This window comes from Heteronotia binoei, chromosome 5 (assembly GCF_032191835.1).
Source record: "Heteronotia binoei isolate CCM8104 ecotype False Entrance Well chromosome 5, APGP_CSIRO_Hbin_v1, whole genome shotgun sequence".
NCBI classification, from domain to species: domain Eukaryota; kingdom Metazoa; phylum Chordata; class Lepidosauria; order Squamata; family Gekkonidae; genus Heteronotia; species Heteronotia binoei.
In genome coordinates this window covers 105955757-105979706 of record NC_083227.1, presented here as the reverse complement: position 1 = coordinate 105979706, position 23950 = coordinate 105955757, and the positions used below count along the sequence as shown (strand labels likewise).

The 23950-nt window shown below is 41.9% G+C and overlaps 1 protein-coding gene across 5 annotated transcripts in view; it reads left to right on the top strand.

Annotated features, from left to right (window-relative positions):
* Nucleotides 1-21874, top strand: part of RAD54L2 (RAD54 like 2) — a 105950-nt gene extending 84076 nt beyond the window's left edge. For 2 of the 5 annotated variants that reach the window (XM_060239989.1, XM_060239990.1), the window contains 13 exons: nucleotides 1001-1343; nucleotides 2401-2578; nucleotides 3257-3508; nucleotides 4615-4733; nucleotides 6879-6997; nucleotides 8486-8585; nucleotides 8834-9039; nucleotides 9247-9422; nucleotides 10122-10318; nucleotides 11729-11925; nucleotides 13369-13458; nucleotides 14832-14924; nucleotides 15391-17249. In XM_060239989.1, coding sequence (XP_060095972.1) covers nucleotides 1001-1343; nucleotides 2401-2578; nucleotides 3257-3508; nucleotides 4615-4733; nucleotides 6879-6997; nucleotides 8486-8585; nucleotides 8834-9039; nucleotides 9247-9422; nucleotides 10122-10318; nucleotides 11729-11925; nucleotides 13369-13458; nucleotides 14832-14924; nucleotides 15391-16382 — 3062 coding nt within the window. In that variant the 3' untranslated portion in view covers nucleotides 16383-17249. Of the gene's footprint in view, nucleotides 1-1000; nucleotides 1344-2400; nucleotides 2579-3256; nucleotides 3509-4614; nucleotides 4734-6878; nucleotides 6998-8485; nucleotides 8586-8833; nucleotides 9040-9246; nucleotides 9423-10121; nucleotides 10319-11728; nucleotides 11926-13368; nucleotides 13459-14831; nucleotides 14925-15390; nucleotides 17250-18797 lie in introns of those variants that run through there. The other 3 variants (XR_009555450.1, XM_060239991.1, XM_060239992.1) reach the window with 3 other exon arrangements.
* Nucleotides 21875-23950: the final 2076 nt, after the last annotated feature.

The following is a 23950-nucleotide window of genomic DNA, read 5'->3' as shown; positions in this document are numbered from 1 at the left end:
GCTAGTTTTACTAATATTTAGTCTGAGGTGGAAGGGGCCCTTTAAAGTAAGTTCTTCTGCTTGTACTCAGAAAGGAGATTTACCTGGTAAGACCAAACTACCCTTTATTACTTACAGGTGGTAGTTGGTTTGAAACAAAGATCCTGTATTTTTTTGTAGAGAACCTAGACTGAAATGTCTGTTGGCCAGCACTTTCACTAGTATAATGTAACTCTTTTGGGATGGATTTCATATTTGTTATAGTTTTGCTTCCAATGACGGTTCCACAGAGATGGTTTTAGTTACAAAGAGCTTGTATTTCCAAGTGCTCATTTGCTTGTTTATTTATTTTCAACATTTGTACCCCACCGTTTTGTCTCTCTCAACCCAGAGAGGTAGTGCAAAAGGTTACCATAATCGATGGTATCAAAAGTCACTTGAGAGGTCTAGGAAGAATTTATTCCCTATGTCTCTCTCCTGGCACAGGTCATCCTACCAGGGTGAGGGGGAAAAGGAGGAACAAGATACAAGGAAGAGTAAATTATTGGACCTTTTAGATCCCAGGGTAACCAAGGCCAGGGCAATGGAAGGCTGTTTGAGTCTCATAACCAGGCCTGAAACCTGACTGGAAAGGGTGTAGACAGTCCACTTCATCCAGAAATGCTTGAAGTTATCCAGCCATCACCCAATTCCTATGTTCAGTAATGGAATATTAGAGACTTATCAATAGTTACTGAGATCTTCCAGGTCCAGTGTGGACACAGCACAGCTTGTTTCAAGGCTTGGGCAACCACACCCTTTCTCAAGGTATTACTGTGTTCTTTGGTTGGCTCATATCAAAAAGTTGGAGCTGTTGCCTTTTGTCAGACTTGAATCGATATCACTGAAACTCAGTTATTCTTTCTGAACTGTTTCCTTTTTCCTCAGACTTCATAGTAGGATTTTCACAATTATTATTTTCCTTTCTGTTAAATTAAGATTTATGAATAGCAGATTGCTATGTGTTTTCCTCTTCCTTCAGGAATTGAAAAGGCTTTATCCCGCCCTGGTCCAGATGTGGTCATCTGTGATGAGGGACATCGGATAAAAAATTGCCATGCCAGCACCTCCCAGGCCTTAAAGAACATCCGGTCTCGACGGCGGGTGGTACTGACGGGCTATCCTCTGCAAAACAACTTGATTGAATACTGGTGTATGGTGGACTTTGTTCGGCCAGACTTTCTTGGTACCCGGCAGGAATTCAGTAACATGTTTGAGCGCCCCATTCTAAATGGGCAGTGTATTGATAGCACCCCTCAGGATGTTCGTCTCATGAGGTATCGCAGTCATGTCCTGCATAGCCTGCTGGAGGGCTTTGTACAAAGGTGAGGCTATGTTAGCTTCCCAGAATCTCAGGTTTTTGAAGTTTTTTAAATTCTATGGGCTGAGTAATCGAAATTTGGATATTTTTTTACCTGTTCAAATCAGGCCGCTGAAAAGTAGCTAAAGAATAAGGCTTGTTGGATTGAAGTTGCACTCATCACGCAGATGGCGCTGAGCCAGAGTTACAACTAAATTACTTAAAGACCAACAAGAGTTTTGGAGTACAAGCTTCTGAGAGTCAGGTCTGATAAAGAAAGCTTTAACTCTCGAAAGCTTATATTGTGAAAATCTTATTGGTTTCTAAGGTTCTACTGGATTTGAATCTAGTTATATTTTTTGCATACGAACATGGCGACTTTCTGAAATTGAAAATAAATTACTTTGAAGACTAACCTCAATTTTTTTAAATTTACGTTTTGCCATAGATGTATACAGAAGTTTGAAGTCCATTGTACTTCAAGGTTTCCCGTCAAACCATTCATTCATGAGCTCCAGCTGCTCTGTCCTATGCTGTACTGCTTGGGAGTAGGGATATATTTCTTATGAATGCTTGTAAGGAGCTGTGTCCCACACATGAAGGGACATACTCAGTGGTAACATTTTGATGTTTGCATCATTGAATATAACTTTATTTATTTATTTAATTCCATTTATATCCCGCCCTCCTCGCCAAAGCGGGCTCAGGGCAGCTTACTTTGCAGCATGAATGGCAGTATACTTAATAGCCTTTCCTGTTCAGGATCATGAAAACTTTTACCAACATGTGCTAATTTAAGAATGGCAAATTCAGTTTGAATTGTATAAATATACTCTTATCACAGACTGAAAAACTGAGGAAGTTATGCTTGGATTGGTGGCTTACTATGTACAGAGCCTGTGTCCTGCTGTAATCTGCCAAGGAAATCCACTTCCACTTTAGTTAATGTGTTTGTCATGGTTGAGATTTTGTCTAACTGTTAACCATAGCATAGAAAATGGAGATCCTGCCCCCAAATAAACTGTAAGGACTCCAGAGCGTGAACAGTGTCTCTTCTGACCCATTCTGTGTTGCTTCTCTAGGCGAGGGCACAATGTGCTGAAAGTTCAGCTTCCCTATAAGGAAGAACATGTAATCTTAGTGCGGTTGTCAAAGATCCAGCGGGCTCTTTACACTGAATTCATGAACCGGTTTCGAGATGCAGGCAACAGTGGCTGGCTGGGGCTGAACCCTCTTAAGGCTTTCTGTGTTTGTTGTAAGGTGTGTATAAACAGAGAAAGGGGGTGATGGTCCTGTGCAGACTATGTGGCAAAAGCAGGAATCCCATAAGTAGGGATTATGTGAGGATTTGTGTCACAGTTTTCATGCCCTGCCATTTTCCTTTTGTATCTGGAATACTGTTTTTTTTTTTTTTGCTTTTAATATCAACAATGATGACGACAAGCAAACTCTGCAAGACTAAGTTCCTGCTGGTTAGTATTACATTTTTTGTGAATGCTGCTAGTTTTATGTTACAGTGCTTCTGTTTGTGATTTATTTGAATCTGAGTATTTTTACTACAGTGCTTTGAAGACTTGAAGATAAAAGCTGCTTAGGAAGTAATGAAATAATTTTTTTTCCAGATCAAAGGCTTTTAATTTTATTTTTTGGAATGCCTTCCTTTATTCTCCTCCTTGTGGATAGAATAACTACATTGCAAGTCCCTTGAGGACATTGATCCATATATAGTTTGTGCTGAAATTGCTTTTATCCTGTACTCAGTTCTCCTCCCTCCCCCCAATTTTGTAGCCTATAACTATAAACAAATGGAATAGTTTATCTCTTCCAGGTTACTCCCTAAGAATTATTGTTTGATAACTGGATTTCTGAAGTATTTTGTTGCAAAGTGACAAGTTAAATGTTTTGAACTACTTACAAAATTATGCCTCTTTCTTTCAGATCTGGAATCACCCTGATGTATTATATGAAGCACTGCAGAAAGAAAATTTGGCAAATGAACAGGATCTAGATGTAGATGACCTTGGCACAGCTGGTACCAATTCACGCTGCCAGTCACAGGGAGTGAAAGGGAAATCTGAGAGCAATGCTTTGGCACCACCAATTGGAGAGGCTACCAACAGCAAATACATTCAGGGTATTGGCTTCAATCCCTTTCAGGAGAGGGCCAATCAAGTTGTCACTTATGAATGGGTGAGTATGAAAGTCACAGTTCCAAATGAGGTTGTTTCCAGTTCTTTCTTCCAGTGAAAAGGAAGACTTCTCAACCTAACACTACAAAAATTTCTTAAAGGTTTCCTGTGCATTGTTATGGCTGTTGATAAACTGAGCATGTCCCCCTAATGCATGCCATTCCCCGTGAAGATGTCTGTAGGAAATTTGTACACTGTTGCATGTGAAATCAGGCACATGAGTTAGTTCTGAAAAGGTTTATGGAGCGCAGTAATTTTAATTGCAGTAGAATAAACACGAGACCCTAACATAATTTGTGACAATTTGTATGATTTTCTACAGGTAAGAAAAATGTTCATATGTGAAACAATCTGACATAGCACTGGTATTATCCTTAATCGTTTTCTTGTCATAAGGAGCCTCCTGTCCTGCTGTCCTCTTTGTTATGATCAAGGACAATCTGTGACTCTCAGTGGCTGTTAGTGCTCTATATGCATTTAAAGTCATTTTGAGTAGATAAGCGGAAAATGGTTTCTCTGCTTTTCTCAGAGTGTGACTGGCATTCAGAACTTTAAGCAAATTGGCTGAAGTATAGTCTGTGTAAGATGAACATGCAGATAATGAGCCAAGAGCAACAACTCACAGTACTGAAAAGTGAATTATGTCTGAGAACAGTGATTGAATTTGTCTATAAAGCACTACCAAGAAATTTGAACTCCCTGTGTTTCCCTGTCAATTGCCATTATAGTTGAGGTGCCTTATGCTAATAATCCTCAAGTATGAAACACAGGACATATGGTAAAATGCTTCTCAAGAGGGAAATTATGAGTTTGTTGCTATCCTGATTTTTGAAAGACTTAATGCTCATGTCATAATTTTGTGTGGAAACTTGGTTTCTGGGTGAAAGTCACTTGGAGTATAATATTGAGTGAATTGCCCAGTATTGCCCAATATTCTGTATCTGAGGAAGTTTGAGTAAAATAAGAAATTCTTGAGTGGAAGCATAGAGAACACTGGGAAATTATGAAGTACTAGATACATCTCACTAAAATAGTATAGAATTAAGTGATCACTTGTGACACAGCAACAGCCTTTCCTTAGGTACTGAGTATTGTGTTCATCTACAGGCTAAGGATATCCTTTGTGACTACCAGACAGGAGTCTTGCAGAACTCGCCAAAGATGGTGTTGCTGTTTCATCTTGTGGAGGAAAGTGTGAAACTTGGAGACAAAATATTGGTCTTCAGGTAACAGGCAGTATTGCTGTTTGCTGTTTTTATGTTGCTGTGATTTAAACCATGCTGGGTGCTCTCTTCTAGTGAGATGGATTAGTTAGATTTAGTGGGCTGGAGTAGTTAGAGTGTCAGACTAGGATCTGGAAGGCCCAGGTTTGAATCCCCAGGCTGCCATGGAAGCTTTCTGGATAGCCTTGAGTCAGTGACATTCGCTTGGCTAAATCTACCTCACAAAGTTGTTATGGAGTTAAAATGGAAGAGATCTCCTTTCAGAAGAAAGATGGAGTATAAATGAAGTAAATTAATAAATATTTTCAAAGATACTCTTCCAGAGTGTTGAGAAACTACTGTAAACCCAGCGTTCAGGAGCCAGGCTCTAGCTGGGACTGGCCAGAGGGACCATATTACTCCTTGTTCTTAAAGGTCTGCACTGGTTGCTAGTTTTATTTTTAAAACCCTAAATAACTTAGATCCCAGTTATCCAAACTACTACCATTTCCTTCCCATGTTCCAAGATTGTCTAAAGATAATATTGGAAATATTAGGGTTGGGTACAAATCAGCTCATTAGCAAAAATTCAGGCCAAACTTTGGCCAGTTCAGAGCTCAGGAGCCAATGTTCAAGGAATGCACATTCCCCGAACATTTACCAGACTTGGCCAGTTTGGTTCAGCTGTCAGGTGCCAGCCATTTAAACCTAACAGCTGAGTGGCAGGGTCCACTACTCAGCTGTGTGGTTGAAATGGCTGGCAGCCATTTAATTCTTTGGTTTTGCTCCCCACCCACCCCCAAAGCATAAGAGAGCAAAACAGAAGGGTTAAATGGCTGCCAGCCATTTCAGCCTAACAGCTGAGCTGCATCTGCCAGGAGAAAGGGGGAGCTGTGGCCAGGAGAAAGGGGGAAAGAAATCCCTTTCCCGGGTGATTTCCTCCCCCCCCCATTTCCTCCACCCAACTGAACTTGCTGGACTGGTTTGGTTTCAGTGAACCTATACAATGTGGGCACAGCCCCAAACCCTGAATCGAACCACCTTTTTTTGGTATGTGCCCATCCCTAGGGAATACACCTGGTTTCCAAAGTATATTGGGTGGTTTGAAGATCTGCCACCTTTCTCAGTTGGGGCACACCATCTGTGAAATTATTTACTCAGGGAAGACCATGTGGCCACCTCTTTCTTCACCTTTGGCTAACTGGTAAATGCCTTCTAGAAGGCACTTACTCTTCCTCTATAATGTTGGCATTTGAATTAGTTTAGATTTACATCCAGTAGACCTTAGAGACCAACAAGATTTTCCAGGGTGTGAGCTTTTAAACATCAAAAGATATCCTCCTTCAGATCTGACAAAGACAGCATTGACTCTTGACAGCTTGTACCTCAAAAATCTTGTTGGTCTCTAAGGCGGTACAGGACTCAAATCTAGCTGTTCTACTGCAGACCAACATGGCTACCCTCTGAAATTAGAATCTAGATATTTAGATAGGGATTCTGTTATGTTTTTTATGTTTTTGTTTTTGTTGGACACTATTTCATGGGCTTTGGCCACTAAGAAATTAAAATTTACTCTGGAACTGTAGTGAAAATGCATTGTGTCCTAGCCAATCCTTAGTTGGTAATGTGACAATCATTTTCTCCTCCTTCTGCTATCCTTTAAAATCATATTTTTGGTAGAATAAGCTCAGCAGGAGCTCATTTGCATATTGGGCCACACAGCCTGGCCTGGGAACATGTGGCTGCTGCATGGTGGCCAACCCAGGCAGAGCTCCACTTCTGTGGGCTCCGGTAGAATAAAAGCCCTGATGGTAACTAATGGGCTGAATCCTTGGGTTCCCTTCCACTTAGTGAGGAATGTTCTGTTATCTGAAGGACTCCTTCTGAAAGAGGAGGACTGTCCATTCATGAAAGAGTCTCCTATAAACAGGAGAATCCACACTTAATGGAAGAGAGCCTTAGAATTTGACCCATTTCCCCCTTTAGACAGAGCCATTGTTGAATAGCTTATCTACTCCAATTCCTTCTAGTGCCTCATAAATATGGTGCAGTTGAGACACCCATTCATTTGTGTGAAATAGAAACTCTTGTGTAGTAAAGTGTGAGCAAAGCCTAACTTTAAGTTTTGATTTTCTCATGGCCATCTGAGTTGACAATTTGTCTTTGCAGCCAGAGCCTCTCCACATTGTCTGTCATTGAGGATTTCTTGGCAAAGAGACCAGTGCCTTCCCCCCCAGGTGTGGATGCACATGGAGTCCATAACTGGGTTCGAAATGTGAATTATTACAGTAAGTACAGCATGTCCTTCATAGAATTGGAAAGGACCTCCAGGGTCATCTAGTCCAACCCCCTGCACAATGCAGAAAATTTGCAGATTCCTCCCCCTACCCTCCTTATCATGATCTGCCTAAGTTCACAGAATCAGCATTGCTGTCAAATGGCCATCTAGCCTCTGTTTAAACTTCTCCAAAGAAGGCAAGCTCACCACCTTGCAAGGAAGCCTTTTCCATTGAGGAACTGCTCTGTCAGGAAGTTCTTCATAATGTTTAGCTGAATTGTTTTTTTTATTTAATTGCATCCTGTTGGTTCGGGTCCAACCTTCTGGGGCAATAGAAAACAACTCTGCACCATCCTCTGTATGACAGCCCTTCAAGTATTTGAAGATGGTAATCATATCACTTTTCTGTCATTTTCTCTCCAGGCTAAACATAACCAGCTCCTTCAACCTTTCCTCATAGGTATTGGTCTCCAGACCCCTCACCATCTTCATTGCCTTCCTCTGGACACATTCTAGCATGTCTATATTCTTCTTAAATAGTGGTGCCCAAAACTGAAAACAATGCTCTAGGTGAGGTCTAACCAGAACAGAGTAAAGTGATGCCATCACTTTGTGCAATCTGAACACTATACTTCTGTTGATACAGCCCAAAATCGCATTTGCCTTTTTAGCCACTGCATTACACGGCTGAATCATTTTCAGTGTAGGGTCCACTAAGACCCCTAGATCATTTTAGCAAAACTACTGCCAAGACATGTCTCCCCCAACCTATAATTATGCATTTGATTTTTCCTACCTAATTTTTCCTACCTAATTTACATTTATCCCTGTTAAAAATCATTTTATTGGTTTTAGCTCAGTTTTCCAGCCTGTCAAGATCATCCTATATCCTGACTGTCTTCTACTGTATTTGCAACCCTTCCCAATTTAGTAACATCTGCAAACTTAATAAGCATTCCCTCTATTCCTTCATCCAAATCATTTATGATGTTGAACGAAACAGGTCCCAGGATAGATCCTTGAGGCACTCCACTTGTCACTCCTTTCCAAGAGGATGAGGAACCATTCACAAGCACATTTTGGATGTGATCTGTCAACCAGTTGCAGATCCACCTAACAGTAATAGGATTCAAACCCGATTTTACCGATTTGTCAACAAAAATATTATGGGGCACCTTACCAAAAGCATCACTAGTTGCTTTTGTATACTATCAAAACCTTATCAAAATCATCACCTTCCCTAAGTGTATCAATTTTCTGCAGTTTCTCCATAATCCTCTCTGGTTTCCTGTGGGCATGTCCATGGTTTCGTTTCTTCACCATTTTCAGGCTGATGCTTTGAAGTATTTGGAAAATGTCTCTTCAGTTTCAACAGACGTAACTGGCATTTTCTTACCAAGTACACAGTTTTTAAAATTAATGTGGAGATTAATAATTTTATTTTGTTGAATAGTTTGAACGTATCATTAATAGTTCATCTGCTTTCCCCCTTTTTCAGGACTGGATGGCAGTACTTCAGCCTCTGAGAGAGAGAGATTGATTAACCAATTCAATGATCCCAGCAACACATCTGTATGTCTCTTTCTTCTTTCCACAAGGTGAGCTGACCTCATTATAAGAAAATGGAATGGGGTATGTGCTTGACGTGTGTGTGTGTTGGGGTAGTTTTTAGAAGCACAACTTTTCAGCGCTTGTTGTCTTCAGAAGTTATTATTTTTTTGAGTTTACACTGGGGAGTGAGCAGAAACAGCATCCTTCAAACAATAGAAGAGTCACTGATGCAGCAGAACAGATGAAAGATAAGGCCATGGTTAACTTTTATAATAATCTTTTTTTTTTTTTTAAGAGCTGGATGTTTGGGCGTGAATTTGATTGGTGCAAACAGAGTAGTAGTATTTGATGCTTCTTGGAATCCATGCCATGATGCTCAGGCAGTGTGTCGGGTTTATCGCTACGGACAAAGGAAGCCCTGCCATATCTATCGATTGGTTTCTGATTATACTTTGGAGAAGAAAATCTATGATCGCCAGATCTCTAAGCAGGGGATGTCAGGTAGGCTAAACCTTCCATGCCTCTCCATTAGCTCTGCGTTGGTTTCTGAGCTTTGGAGTCCAGTTCTCACTTTTGTTTTTTGTTGTTACACATGGGCAGGCATTTGGAAATAACACATTGGAAATACAGCAAGTGTAGATAAATCAGGAGCAGCATTTTGATGCTTCTTTAATTTAAAAAAAGCAAGTGTGTGTTCTGCTTTTCTAGATCGGGTTGTAGATGACTTGAATCCGGTGTTGAACTTCACCCGGAGGGAGGTGGAGAATTTGCTGCACTTTGTGGAAGAGGAGATGGAACCTGCTCAGCTTTCATTCAATCCCAGCAAGATTAAAGAATCTGTTTTACAGCTGGCCTGTATCAAGTACCCTCATCTCATCACCAAGGTAAAGGGGTGTGGAGGGGAGAGAGAACCCTATTGCAATTATCTTTGGAAGAACCCTATTGCAATTATCTTTGGAAGCTAACTATAAAACAAATCTAAGAACATAAATTATATCTGGGTTTATAGTGCCTGCTATAAATAGCACAAAAAAAGTGGAAGCTGTCTGTGCCTCCCTGTTCCATTTGATTGCCACTGCAATACCTCTTGGGAACTTCTCCATCAGTATTACTGAAGTTCATTCTTCTGCTTTCTTTCTTTCCCCTAGTTTTCCTCCCCTTTTCTTAGTATGAGTACATGTACTTTCCCACTGGTCCCCATGTTTATCTTGCAATTTCTAAAGCACCTTTAGGAAGTGCTTACATTGTAGCGCAAGCTACCCAGTCACCTAAGGTTTGAGAGCTATAATACAGGCAGAGCTCAACATCTTTTTGTGTCTTCACTGGTTCCCAACAGGCAAGCATCTAGAAACTTTGGTGGTAATCACCAGACAGTCCTGATGCTCTCAGGGAGGGCAAATATTAAATACCGATCATTTAAATTAGTGCCTAAACCTTCCCAAAGTTTTATATAAACATTGATTGGTTACTGACAGGTATCCTATAAAGGATTGTTGCAGTCTGTTTTTTACTTCTTGCTTTCTTTGGTATTTTTGTTAAAGAAGTATGTTTTAAAATGATAACTCCTTGTGCTCTGGTCACAGGAGCCTTTTCAACATGAGTCATTGTTGATTGATCGGAAGGAGCACAAGCTCACCAAGGCAGAGAAGAAAGCAGCCAAGAAGAGCTATGAGGAAGAGAAACGTGCATCCGTCCCTTACACCCGTCCATCGTATGCTCAGTATTACCCAGCCAGTGACCAGAGCCTGACAAGCATACCTGCCTTCAGTCAGAGGAACTGGTGGGTACTTGGTTTCTTTCTCTTCTGCTAGTGACTCCTGTCTATGAAGGAATGGCTAGTCTTGATCTCCTGTTTTTTCTCCCATCTTAGAATCTGCCCCCCCCCCACACACCAGTTTTAAAAACAGGAAGAAGGAGGATGTTGCAACTTCTTAGCCATTGTAAATAATGGCAGGCAAGAGAAAGTCAAGTGAAGGATGGTTAGGTGGCCAGGGTTTGCTGTGAGGAGTCCACTTTTCATCTTTGAACTAGCCTTCAGAGTATTGAGCACTTTGTGTAGGCCTAAACAAGTACAATACATAGCAGTGTGAATTGCCTATTGAGATTTTCAGAGTACTTTTTACAAATCCTGATTTCTTGTAAATGAACTCTGAAGAAATTGAGCATTTCTGTTTTGTATATACTTTGTTACAAAATCTCCCCAGAAACGGTGCAATGAAAATCTATTATTTGTGTTATTACACTGTCGATTTTACAGTGTACACATCTAGATTTTCTGGAACCAGTACTGGGTGATAAAAACAGTCCACAGATCAGAGGAAGCTTAAAATGTTATTGACAGGAGTCAACCAAAGAATTACAGTCTCTGTTGCCAAGTTTTTGTTTTCTGCTATGAAAATACATGCTGAACTAATGTCCCATGTATAAATGTTAAGGTTTTAAAATTTTAATTCATGGTTTTGGATCTGGATGAATGTTGGGATCTTTGTGGGTGTTAATTATTGATTGTTTTGTGTTTGTATAGCTTGTAGGTTGCAATGAAGAACCACTCTGCTCTACGATTTGTTCCTCAGGTTCTTTTACCATCTAAAACAATTTATCTCAAGTTTCAAGTTCAAGACCTTTAATGACATAATAAAATAATAAATAAAAATACAAACTGGATCTAAAATGAAGGAAGCAATTAAGACAATGTCACTAAGAAAAAAAATACTAAAAACAGAATTAATCAAATACTCATTGCCTTTTCCTAGATATTTTTTGTTGTTGTTCAGTCGCACAGTCGAGTCTGACTCTTTGCGACCCATGGACAAAGTCACTTATACAGTACAATAGGCAAGGAGTCGCTTACATGCGAAATCTTACTAATTCTCAACACCGTCGGGCTTTTATGCTTGCCCAATTGAATATTTTCCCATCATCTGTTCTTTCTGGCAGACAATTTATCTATAGCATATAGCATGAAGGGCTTACTTAAATTGTCTGGGTTATTTGCTTGGTAGGTACCTTTCTGAGAAGCCCCTGCCCGTTGCTTGTGGAACCCTGTAGTCTGGGAGGTGTAGGGACTATGTGGCTGGAGCAGAGAGGTCCTGCTTCATATTGGGAAGCTGTTCAGGATGGTCTCCGGGTTCCCTTCACTTGTGTGATTCTGCTCAATATCAGCCCTTCAGTTTCTTTTCCCTTTCCACAGGCGACCAAGCCTCAAAGGTGAGGACAGGCCAGTGGCAAGTGTGCGTCCTGTTCAGTCCACCCCCATTCCTATGATGCCTCGCCATGTCCCCTTGGGCAGTATGGGCTCGGCTTCTGTTTCCAATCCCGGTATCAACTTCCCCATCAACTACCTGCAGCGAGCTGGTGTCCTCGTGCAGAAGATTGTCACCACAACAGGTCAGTTTCTTCATAAGGGTCAGGAAAGCGCTACATGGCTTTACTGCTGGCTAGCCAAGAGCAGCTGCAACATCTGCCACTTGCGTTTAATAAGCTCTTGCCATGTGCTAATGCAGAACACGGAGACGGTACAATTCCTGCTCAAAGAGCTTTCAATCTGATGTGAGAAAGCAGAGCTGTGAAAATCTGACTTGTCGGGGAAAGCATAATGATGTAAACTGCCTTGAATAAGAGGTGTGTCCTGTGACCCAAGTAAGCAGTCTTGTGATTTTTAGATGTAATAAGGCCTGCTACTACAATATTACTAAGCTGCTGCTTTGCCTTTTCCATGCTGCCTCCTCTTCTCCAGCTGCCTTCTAAAACTTTATATTCGGCAGTCAAAGATCTTATACAACCACTTTCTTTTCCACTTATTGAGACTCATGTTTGCAGATGAGGAGGAAACAAATGGCTTTTCCTAGATGGGAAATAGTGTCAAACTTTGCTTATTACTGTAATGTATAAAACCACTCTGAACCTGGCTTCCTTTGATTTCTTATACATAGTTAGGCTGCTTAATTTCCATTGACCACAGTGGGAATTTAAGCAGCCTAATTGTATTCAGGGCTGCATCCCTTGACTCTGTCAGCATTTTTTTTTTAAAAAAAAATTATTAACTTTACCATGTTTATCATGATATGACTGTCATGTAATCAGCCACCATAGGCATTTTTTGTTGCATTCAGTGTCAGTGAAAGCGAGGTATTAGGTGGTGAAATCTTGCTTTCCAACAGTTCTTTGACCCCAAAGGCAAAGCCAGTGGGGAATATAAACTGGACGTTCTTGTAAGAGGCTCTTTAATGTGTTTTAATTCTTTGCTACTCTGGTTAGTCACATAACTAGAGTAACAAGGAATTTAAAAGCAGTGACATCATAAGGTACAGAGTAGCTATCACCTGGCTTACCGTCAAGAGAGCTTGCCTTGCCTCTTGCAAACAAAGGTATTGTTGCTTTAATTGTATAAATAAGCTAGTGCTTTAGACAACTACAGAATGGGATCTAGGGAATCTCCTATTAAATTACAGAGGGATGCACAAGAAGCCCAACTATATTGAATAAGAAGGGTCATCTCTGGCCCAGAGAATTGTAGGCGATAGAAGAGAAAGAGAGGAAAGGTAGGAGACTGATCCCAGTCGACAGTAAAAATGACCCTTCAGATACATTCTCTGATATCAGACTTTCTGTCTGGTTATCATTACTACTTGTCTAGGTTATTGAATATTCCTTCTCAATTGCTAACCTTCCCCCTGCCCCCCAAAATCATCACTTCAATTTCTTTTCCCTTTCCACAGGCGACCAAACCTCAAAGGTACAATCAAATACTGTTTCCTCTTCTAGCTGTAGGTACAAGAAAAAGTTTAAAGCTTTGAGTCCTGCTCTGTAAATGCTGTTTTTCCATTTCAGATATCGTGATTCCAGGCACAAATACTTCCACTGATGTGCAAGCAAGAATCAGCGCTGGAGAAAGTATTCACATTATCCGTGGGACTAAAGGTAATGCTTTTGAATTGAGAAAACATAAATGCATTCCTCAGTTATTCTTTAAAATTGGAGGGAGAGCAGAAATAGTAGCGATAAAGACAAAGAGAGATATTAGCAAGACTCTTTATTTAGCACTAAGTAGCTTTAACACTAAAATTTCCATAGAGCCTTCTGTTCACGTTAGGATATTTTGGAGATGCTTCTTTAATTCAAGATCCGGGTAGGCAACCTTGTTGGTCTGAAGCAGCAGAACAAAGTTTGTATCCAGTGGCACCTTTTAGACCAACAAAGTTTTATACAAGTTCTGCAAGGTCAAGCCCACAATTGATAGTTGACTTTCTTCATCAGTAATTTTTTCTAATTATACATGATTATAGCTAACTTGGCTTCAGTCGGGAAGCTTTTAATGGTTAACCTCACAATTTTATACTGGAAACTGAGCAAATAAATGAGATACAGAACGGAGTTTAGTTTGTGAAGTAAGAATTTTTTTTAATTGAGTCAGCCCCAGCTCACTTCTGACTGTCACTTGTGCCAGCTGTATCTCATTCCATTTCCCTGATTAGCAGTCCCCTTGGCTTCTTTACTTCCCCACAGTAATTTAGACATACACTACCCAATATACAAGCCGTTGTCCTGCCCTCCTTAAGATAATCACTTCCCAGAGCTCTCTGCTAGTTGCATATGCCATATGTCCCTGGCTTGCATAGCTTTAGCTTCTCTGTGCCCCCAGGAAGACAACTTCAGCCATCCCCTCCCCATTATTCATCATGGTTGCATTGGGGTGTGGGTACATAGAGTTTATACGTGGCATTGCTCCCCAAAGGGAACTCAAAGCAATTTGCATCATTTTCCTCTCTTCACAACCCTGCTAGGTAAGTTAGGCTGTGAGAACATGACTGACCCAAGATCACACAGCAAGCTTCTGTGGCAGAGCAGGGAATCAGACTTGGGTCTCCTAAATCCTTATTTAGCATTTAGGTTAAAGTGTTAAGAGGAACAAACACTTATGGATTAGAAGTGCCAGAAGATTATTTCTGGGACAAACTGCAATAATAATTATCCTTCGGTATTTGTTAAATGCTTACAAATTGCTAAGCACATTGCAGCAACAGAAGTAGCCTTGGCTCTGCCTGCACATTTCCATTCTAAAACCATCACTTGAGAATTTGATTAATGCAGCTGAAGTTCCTGTTCTATAGATTTTACCAGTGGAAAGTAATTATCTGTAACGTTTATGTAAGAGGCTCCTACTCTATAAGGCAGGTGTTTTCCCCATTCAGTCTGTAACTGCCATTTTCCCTCTGAATGATCTCCCTGCAGCCATCCTTGTTATCAGTTAAGAGATGGTTGAAGTTTTACATCTTCCACCCATCTGTTTTTAGGGACATACATCCGGACCAGCGATGGGCGAATCTTTGCTATCCGAACTACTGGCAAGCCAAAAAGTAGTGAGGATCGTCGCATGGTTGCCTCAGGTGAGGGACTTGTGTTCTCAAAAATCTCCTTTGGAAGATTTTCCTTAAAGGTTTGTCATCTAGGAGTTAATGAGGTGAATCCCTTCTATATTCCATTTACAGAGGTACAACTCCCTTGCCTTCTTCCTGCGATTTAAGCCTAAAACGATTCCTCAAAGACCTGCTCCTGGGGAATCCCCAGAACTGGTATGGGGGGATGAGTTGAAGGGTTACAGCAACAGGTGGTGAATCAGTGACACCCCCCACCCATGCAGACCTTTTCCATGGGATCCAAACCAGTGTTCTTTTTCCTAGGCATTGCTCAATTGATAGCGCTTTGAACGTCATATTTCCTCTGCTACCTAGTAGTATAAAATAAGCATCTGATGTCAAAACTCTCCTGTGACCGTCAGTCTTTTCCTTGCTTCACTGCTGACTCAGTTAGGCTGCTGCCTCAGACTTACCTATTGTAACTTCTCATTTGCAGGATCCCAGGGTCCATCTCTTGAATCCACAAGCAACGGGAGGCACAACGCCTCCTCACCCAAGCTTCCCAATTCAGAGGAGCTCACTCGACCCATCTCCCCTGACAGTCCTGAGATCATCAGTGAACTGCAACAGTATGCAGAGGCTGCTGCTGCCCGAGAATCCAGACATAACTCTCCCAACACCAATGCTGCACATGGACACCCCACCCGGAAAGACAGTGTGCCCCCCTTAGTGGCTCGTGGAACTGACCAGCGGGCAGGGGCCCATTGTTTGGCTTCATCATCCTCTTCAGCCCTGCCAGCCACAAGCCAGCACACTGACAGCCATGCGGTGCTGGACTTACGAGGCAACAAACGCAAGTCAACTTCACCATCTGGCCCAGAGGAACAGGCTCACCGGCAGCAAAAGAAGCGTCCACTTCCTACAGCAGTTCAGCCATATGAAAGTGGGTACCCTGTCTCTAGTGGGTTCACCATGCCCTCTGTCCCTTTAAACCACAACCTAACCCATCCATTTGCTCCCCAAGCAGGCAACTCCTTGTACATGGGCACTGGCTCCTCCTATTACCAGCTGCCCAGTTTGCTACCAGACCCTCATCTGGTGTTCCCTGTGACTACTGACCCTCTGCTGACAGCCGGCACCGCCAGTTCCTCTGCTGCTACCTCAGCCACCGCCAGTGTCCCCTCTTTCATGTTAAACCCCTCCATGACGGGGATGCTTTCCAACTACTCGCTGCCCTTCACGCAGTCACTCCTACCTGAGCCCAGGATGTTTGCTCCTTTTCCAGCCCCCGTCTTGCCCAGCAGCCTTCCCAGGAGCATGGCATCTGCCTACCCCGGCTTCATGTCCCCCCATTCGGGATATCCAGCTGGGGGCCTCCTCCGGTCACAGGTGCCTCCGTTTGACACCCATGAGGTCTCTGAGGTGGGCTGCAGCTCCAACGATGATGAGGACAAAGACGATGATGTAATAGAGATCACAGGAAAATAACAAGCTTAGTCTCGGTTAGATCGCAGCTCAACCAGGAGGCAAAAATTCCTTACTGGACCTTTCTGGGGGTCAGGATTTTGTATCCAGGACACAGCAGAGGTGGAGGAGGCTGGGAAGGAGGTGGCATTTTTAGTTGTCAAAGATCTGCTTTAGGGAACCTGTTTTGAATGGACAACCCCCCACCCCCCTGCCAAGGAGTGGGGGAAGAGGATTGGCATAGGGAAGCATCATTGCAGACCATAGGAGTGCCTCCTTGACTTTCCCTTCCATGCTGTCTCTCTCTGTTGTCTGAAAGGGAGACCTGCCATTATGTTTCAGTGCCCTTTATTAGGCCTGGAGACATGGGGTTAATAATTTTGTCTGTGGAATAACTCTCACACATGAACTGCCTTATCTGTGAAAGTTCATTACCCCATGGCAATAGGGGGTGAGTTTGTGCCCTAGGACACATGACGATGACTAGCATTATTATTGTAGGGCGGGAGGTGGGGTTGGAAGGAGCAGGTAATGTGTAAGTGGGAGGGTGTGGGTGGGGCAGGGTATATGTGAAAATCAATTTGTCTTTCATCCTTCTGAAAACTCAAGGCAGATGAGCCTGGTGGTCTTTGCCAGGCCCTCATTGAGTGATGACAGGAGTTGGGGAGAAAGCAGTGCTGAAGTGCAACTCTGCCGCCGCCGCCATCCCCAAGAGAACCATTGGAAGGCAAGGACCTTAGTAGGTTTGGCATCTGAAGCAGGGCTGGGTTAGCCCTTGTACCAATCTTTTAGTGGGGTAGTTCTTGGTGGGGGAATTGTGAGGACTTCCCCAATTTCCTCCCCAGCTTTTTGTAGTGATTACTCTCCCTCTGCCATCTTACCCCTTTCTGAGAGCTTAACTGTCAGGCTCCTGCGGACTGCAGTGAGCTGAACTCCTGTGAGAAAGGATGCTCTTGAGAGCCTTCCTGCCTACGTTTTCATTGACACTGTGATCGGAATGACCTTCTTTATTTCCAGAAAGCCAGGAGTTTTAAGTTGAGGTTCTTTTTATTTTCCTTTTCTGCTTCTTAACTTACCTACTTTACAGAAATCTGTGGCCTCTACCAAAAAGCAGTGGTTGTTTGGAAGATGGTCTGTATGTGAAAGAAATGGGGAAACCGAGGACTGCTTGACCAAAGCAGAGGCAATATGCAGGACCAAGAGAGAACATCCCCCTCCAAGTCAGCTTCCATGTTCCCTCAGTAAATAAGGCATCAATTCCTGTACTGTGTGTGCCTTTTTGGTGGGCAGGGGACATACATGATGGGTATTTCAGAGGGTTAGTTTTCAGTATTATATGGAGCTGTGCTTAGTCTCTGCCTGATCAGTTTTGGTGAGTCAGATGCTAAACATCAGTTAAGGTTGGTGTTAAGTTGGTGTTCTCCCCCTCACCCAGTCTTTTAAAAAAAGTGGTTTAGATTATTTATGCCAGTAAAGGTATTGACTGACTGACTAATGGTTTTGATGAGCAAGTCCCCACCATTCCAGTAGATCCACGATGAGGGAGATTGTAAGCCTTTGGGGAGGATATCCTGTCAGTGAGTCTCCGTTGTTGCTAGGGTCTCTTCCAAGCTTCCTCTGTGTTGCATTATTGCAAAAGTCTGCATGGAGAATCCACTTGCTGTTGATGGTTTAATGAAGAAATTAGGTTGTCCCGGTTTAGCAGAAAACCTTCTGGCAGCCTTGTTGTCTGCTGGGGAAATACATGAAGAAAGAAAGGTTGTGCTTGGTGATTGATCTCCTGTGTTTCAGGTTTCTGAGTATTGCCACTTTAGGGTTTGCTACACATCAGTGGAATGTTATACTTGGCAAGAGGTCAGCATTGCTAGAGCCTTGCGCTAAACAAGCCTTTCCAGGACAGCAGTTCTGGTCCTGTTCCTAATTTTAATTACCTTTGCTACACAGTACCGGTTGTACCTTTGCTACAAAGAGACGAGTAGTTCCACTGCTGTGGTTAAAGCTACCCAACCCAACCTGGAAGCTACTTCTCTCTTGCACACAACTCCCTAGTGGCTTGGGCCCCCACATAACTTTGCATTAAGGCAAGCTACCATGTCACAAACATCATGCGAGAACTGGGACTTTATCCTCGCCATTGAAAATCTACAAAATCCCTCAGTTTCTGAGGTAGTGGCTAGGTGTTCTGTTATAGATCAGAGATTATTTTGAAATCTCTCTCTCTCTCTCTCTCTCTCTCTGTGGGGACAAGTGTGCGTTATATGAACCATTAAAAAGCATCTGATGTGGGGGCTTTCTGACTGTCTTTCTGTTTATCAGACACTGTTTGTCAGACTTAACTTCACCATTCATAGAAGCCTTAGATTTACAGTTAGCTATGCAAATTACTTTATTTTAAAATAAAAACATTAAAATAGTGCTTTCTTCTTTAACATATCCTAGGAGTTGAAAACCGAGGGGTTCTGAGCAAACTTCTGGACAACTTGTCTTTGGATGCACCATGGGAATAAAAAAACAAACAAACACAACCCCCCCACAAAAATAACAAAGCATATTAACTGATGGTGTCCATTCGCGTTTCTCCAAAGACTTGGCCATGGTACGTCTGTGAGTCATGCCCTTTTGTGATTTGTATGTGTCCACCTCACAAAAAATACGATGACACTGATTGTATTGCAAACTCACTCAGATGTCTTTTGCAACCCTGTAAGTGGACGCGGGAACTGGATATAGGCAAGGAGTCAGGCCTGCTGAAGCTTAAGCAGGGTTTTTTTTAAAAAAAAAAAATATGACATTTAGGCTTCAGGCAGACTCAGTCTTCTGTGTGTGTTGTTTTGAGCAGCATAGCTGATAAACCTGAGACATCCTACTGGCTCCTGTCTTAACGTCTGTTCACAAGACAAGCTAACATGCTCTGGATGCTGCTTCAAACAGTGCTTCTACCTGATTCTCTTGTTCCCTTGCAACATGTACAGTTTCAGGAAAGTGAATTGGACTAGGCAGGTTGGTTGAACATTACAGGGATTAGATTCAGCTGAGATTAAATAAACTAGGTACCGTAACTAACTTTTAAATAGGAATGGAAAATAAGGTCGTTATTAGCAGTAGGAAATGGTGTACATCTGTAACTTACTGCTCTGGCCACTGGGTGGCAGTGTTGCATCACGCGAAATATTTAGGCTTTAAAATGCCTTATTGTGAAAAAAAATTGGCTTTTGTATTTGGTTAAGAAACCTATGAAAAATGTTAAGTCTATCTTTGTGCATCTCTCTCTGTGTGTCTCTGTCCCTCTTTCCCTCCCTCTTTCCCCCTCATCTAACTTTCTTATGTTTGTGGAATGCTGGTAACATATTTGCATCGCTGAAAAAAATCCACATCCTTATTCTCAGTTGACGTTCAGTTAAACGAGCCACCTTTTATAAACTTTGGAGAGAAGTATGTCTGTTGGGAGAGATGCCTGTACTTCAGCAAGTGCCTGAGCTTGGGTCTCTTTCCTACTCTTAGGGATTTAAACTCATCTGTCAGTTTAAACTGTTGTTCCCCAGCACTTGCCAAGAAACGATCCCCTGGCCATGCTTCTGTTCTGCACTCTTTTGTCTTAACAGGCACACAACTCCCTCTCAACTAAAAATAATGCCACTCTCCTATATGTTAACACTCATTCAAGATGCTGTGGTTTTTAGCAGCAAGAGAGTGACTGCTGTGCCTTGTCTTGGAAGGACAGAAAACCCTGGGCAGGGAGTTTGAGTCAGAATTGCTGAGCAGCTTGCACGTTTATCATGGGTGGCAATTGAGAAGCCATTCTTATGGCTCTTGGTGCCAGAAATTTTGGAATCTACCTGTAGCCACTTGGAGTCCCTTTCTCCTTAATTTCCAGTAACATTTCTGCCTTTGACTGATTTGTATTCCTGAGGACTGCACTTCAGCCTCTTTCTGACTTTCTCTGCTAGATTTCAGGCTACAGAAGAACAGAGCAGATTAGTTTGTAGTTAGCTTTTTACTGGTACTAATATAGAGCCAATACAAGGCCTTAGGATGCTGAAGGGAGGAGGGTTCCATCTCTTCCATACCCTAGAGCTGGAGTCATAACTGGGCTGTCCTTTTCAGGCTACTTTCACTGCAAGTTATGTCCCAAATACTGTTAGTATTTCAGCAGTGATTTTAGAGTAACAGCATGGTACAGAATGAAACTGCTCCCCTGTAAATACTAAGGGGAAAGGAGTGACCTTAAACTGTGATGTTTCTCAGCTCTTCATACTGCAGTCCTCAGTTCTGCTCCAGTACTGGGCAACAAACATTTTGAATCTGGCTAAGGTTTATGTAGACATACATTGCCTGTGATAAAGTACCTTTCTTTCCTCTTCATAGGAACAAATCTTGGTGACTTCTTTCTTGCCAATAAGAATTATACATGTGTATATGCATGCTAGTTTCTGGACTTCGTCTCTTTGTCACACTCCTATATGACCAAGTGATGGAGCCCAGGGCAGGCAGGCTCAGTACTTCATATGGCTCCAATTGAGTTCTATGGGACAAAGTAAATAGGCTGTCATCTGGAATGCAGATAAGGGAAACTAGCCAACCCCAACCCCCCCCCCCCCCCCTCGCCAGTGCTGCCTGGAGTCCCTGCAATATATGGGCCTTTTCTGCTCCCTCATAAGGATTGGCATTTTGCTGTTTTCTGAGGAAGCTGACTTGTACTGACAGTGAATTATTATGGAATTGAATTGCAGCAGTGCAGATGTTCCTGGGAAGATCGTGTAGCAGCTCAATAAAACCTTACATGTATTTGCACTGAAACCTGAGTTGATCTGTCTAGGCACTGTAGATGTAATTACTAAATTGAAAAATGCTTGATCTGTGTACCCGCTGAACAACGGACATATCCATCAATAGATGCACAAATCCTCCCCCCCCCCTTTAACATTAAACCATGGTAATCCAAGTTTGTTGGTTTACCAGTAGGGCACAAAGTCTTGGGAAGTTTTGCCCCTTTTTATTCAAACAAAAAGAAGAGTCTTTTGTAAAGGGGGAGGATACTGCAAGTTTAGGGAGGATCAGTAAGGAGTAGGAGTGGAGTAAAGAGCAGGCAGAGAAAGGGGGATTCTTTTTGTACTCTGTAATAAAATACCACTAACCACTGCCCACAGCTGCATTGCTTTTTTTGGTCTTAGATTGTTAGCTTCCCAGCTTGTGTTCTGTCCCTCCATGAGATCTATTTGTACAGGGGAGCTGAGTAAATCCAATGGTTTTCTTGATTTGTTTTTGTTCCACCTTTAGTTTGTGGCCTGTCTTTTTTGTGATTGGAAAAAGGCATTTCCGTAGCAGGGTCAGTTGGTCGGCTGGTTGCACTCATGGTCATGTGCTTCCCTCATCTCTCTGTCTAATGGGACATGCTCACCCAGTCTCCCAGAACAGAGACATTGAACAATTTTGTTGTTTATATGATGTATTTATTTTTACTTGTGTTTCATGTCATTTTTTTAAAAAAATAATAAATTGTAAGTTGGTATAACGCCTATCAATTCTCTCTTCTTTTTTAAGAAATAAACTTCAAACATTAGAACCAGTCCAGTGATCTTGGTTTGGAATGAATCTGGCCTTTGTTTTCCAGCTCACAGCATTTCTTGCACAGAAACCACACTTGGGCTAACTCTAGTCTAGACTGCCCTGTTAAAAGCAGTGGGTAACTAATTGTTTAATGAATGTATTTATTTATAACAGTCATAGACTAGCAAACAATTCATAAAAATTAATTGTTCTATTGGTTTCAGTGGAACTTAAATCATGCTTAACTTTAGCTGGATGTGGGCATTTGTCATATAGAAGCTGAAGGTTAGTGGATATTTTAAGTGAGGAAGGGTGAATTCACTCAATTCTTCATGCCTGATTCAGCCAAATATGACTGGGTAATGGGGCAGCCTGTTTGTCAGGGAATGGATATTATCAGCAATTCCAACCCCTTTTTTCTACCTCAGAATGTACAGTCCTTTCTGCTGTGTGGTCCTTGATAGGTTGTTGAAATAAGCATGCACTCACTCTCAAAATCTTGAAGCACAGGTCACATTAGTCTGATAAACATTGTCTGTATCCAAGTCATAAAACAGTACTGGCTACAAGAAAATGTGTTTTATGTGTGTGGATTGTTGGAGGGAAGATCTTTACTGCTTTTACAAATAACAAACAGTTTTAATTTCTGCACGGCTTTCTACCTTCATATTGTCACTTTCACCTTGCCCTGTTTCTTAGCATGAGTTTTTACACAGTATGTGGTTTGGCACTGTGCTGGATACTAGCAAATTAACAGTAAGTATCAAAGATTTCAGGTTTTCACGGCTGGTAACATCATTAGGGTTTGTAGAATCTTTCGGGCTCAAGTGCCGTGTTCTACTGGAAGGAAAACTTTCTCCAGTAGAACATGGCACTTGAGCCCGAAAGATTCTATAAACCCTAATAACAGTAAGTAACTTCTTCTGCCTCCCTTCCAATTGGGTAAGGAGGAGGTGGCTTGTTTCCAGGATTGCCAACACAAGGAATTAGTAGGATGTATGGTTTGGAACAAACTTGAAACTTGACATCAGTCTTAGTTCAGTGGGAGCCAGTATGGAAAAGCACTTCAACTGGACACAGCTCTGGTTACAAGCTCTCTGTTGCAGGGAAGCGTGACATATCTTCCACTGGGCATTTCTGCTCGTCTTAGTAGCAGTTATGACTGAGTTGGAAAGTCCATGCCCTTTAGTTCTTGTTCGAGATGTGACAAAATTCAAGCCTGAAGTCACCTCATGCCCTCTTAAAAGAGCCATGCTGTGGCCTGTGCACATACCAGTTCCACATATATTCCACACAGAGGAATTTCTGAGAAAAACAGTAATCAGCCCTGTTTTCCATAGCAATTGCAGAGACCGGTAGTGGAAAGTGATATCAAGTCACACAGCCATCCTTGTAGGATATTCAAGGCAAGAGACATTCAGAGGCTGTTTGCCATTGCCTGCCTCTGCATACTGACCCTGGTTTTCCTTGGTGGTCTCTCTTCCAAATACTAAAGAGGGCCAACCCGCTTCCAAGATCTGAAGGGATCTGGTTAGCTTTGGCCATTCATGTCAGTGCAGGCTACTAGTAGACACTGCTGATCAGGAATTTCATGAGCAAATTCAGTGTGAGCAGCTGAGATGAACTTGAACACTTGAGAAGCCAGATAATCTGTAAAATAGTATTCCGGCTGTATGACACTCTCATGTCTAATTGCCCGATATCATTAGTCTTCCAAAGTCTTATCAACATGTAATACAAACTTTTAAAGATTTAGTTAACTTATTAAAATGTTGCTTCATTTTCTTCTGGCAGAGACAAAAAAAAAAAGTTTATTTGATGCACCAAAATGACAGGTGAGTACAAAAGTGTCCTAGTTCAACATTTCCGTAAGACTGCAAAAAAAATTATAACAACTTTTTATTCCAAGTTAGCAGCAATCCGTTCAAATTGTAACAATTGTATGCTGAGGTAGAGTTCTGTTAAGTTAATGGTATAAAAGATCAATTCAGTTTCACTGAAACTATTTGATAATTATATGCCAATTTTGAAAATGGCTTGTTTAA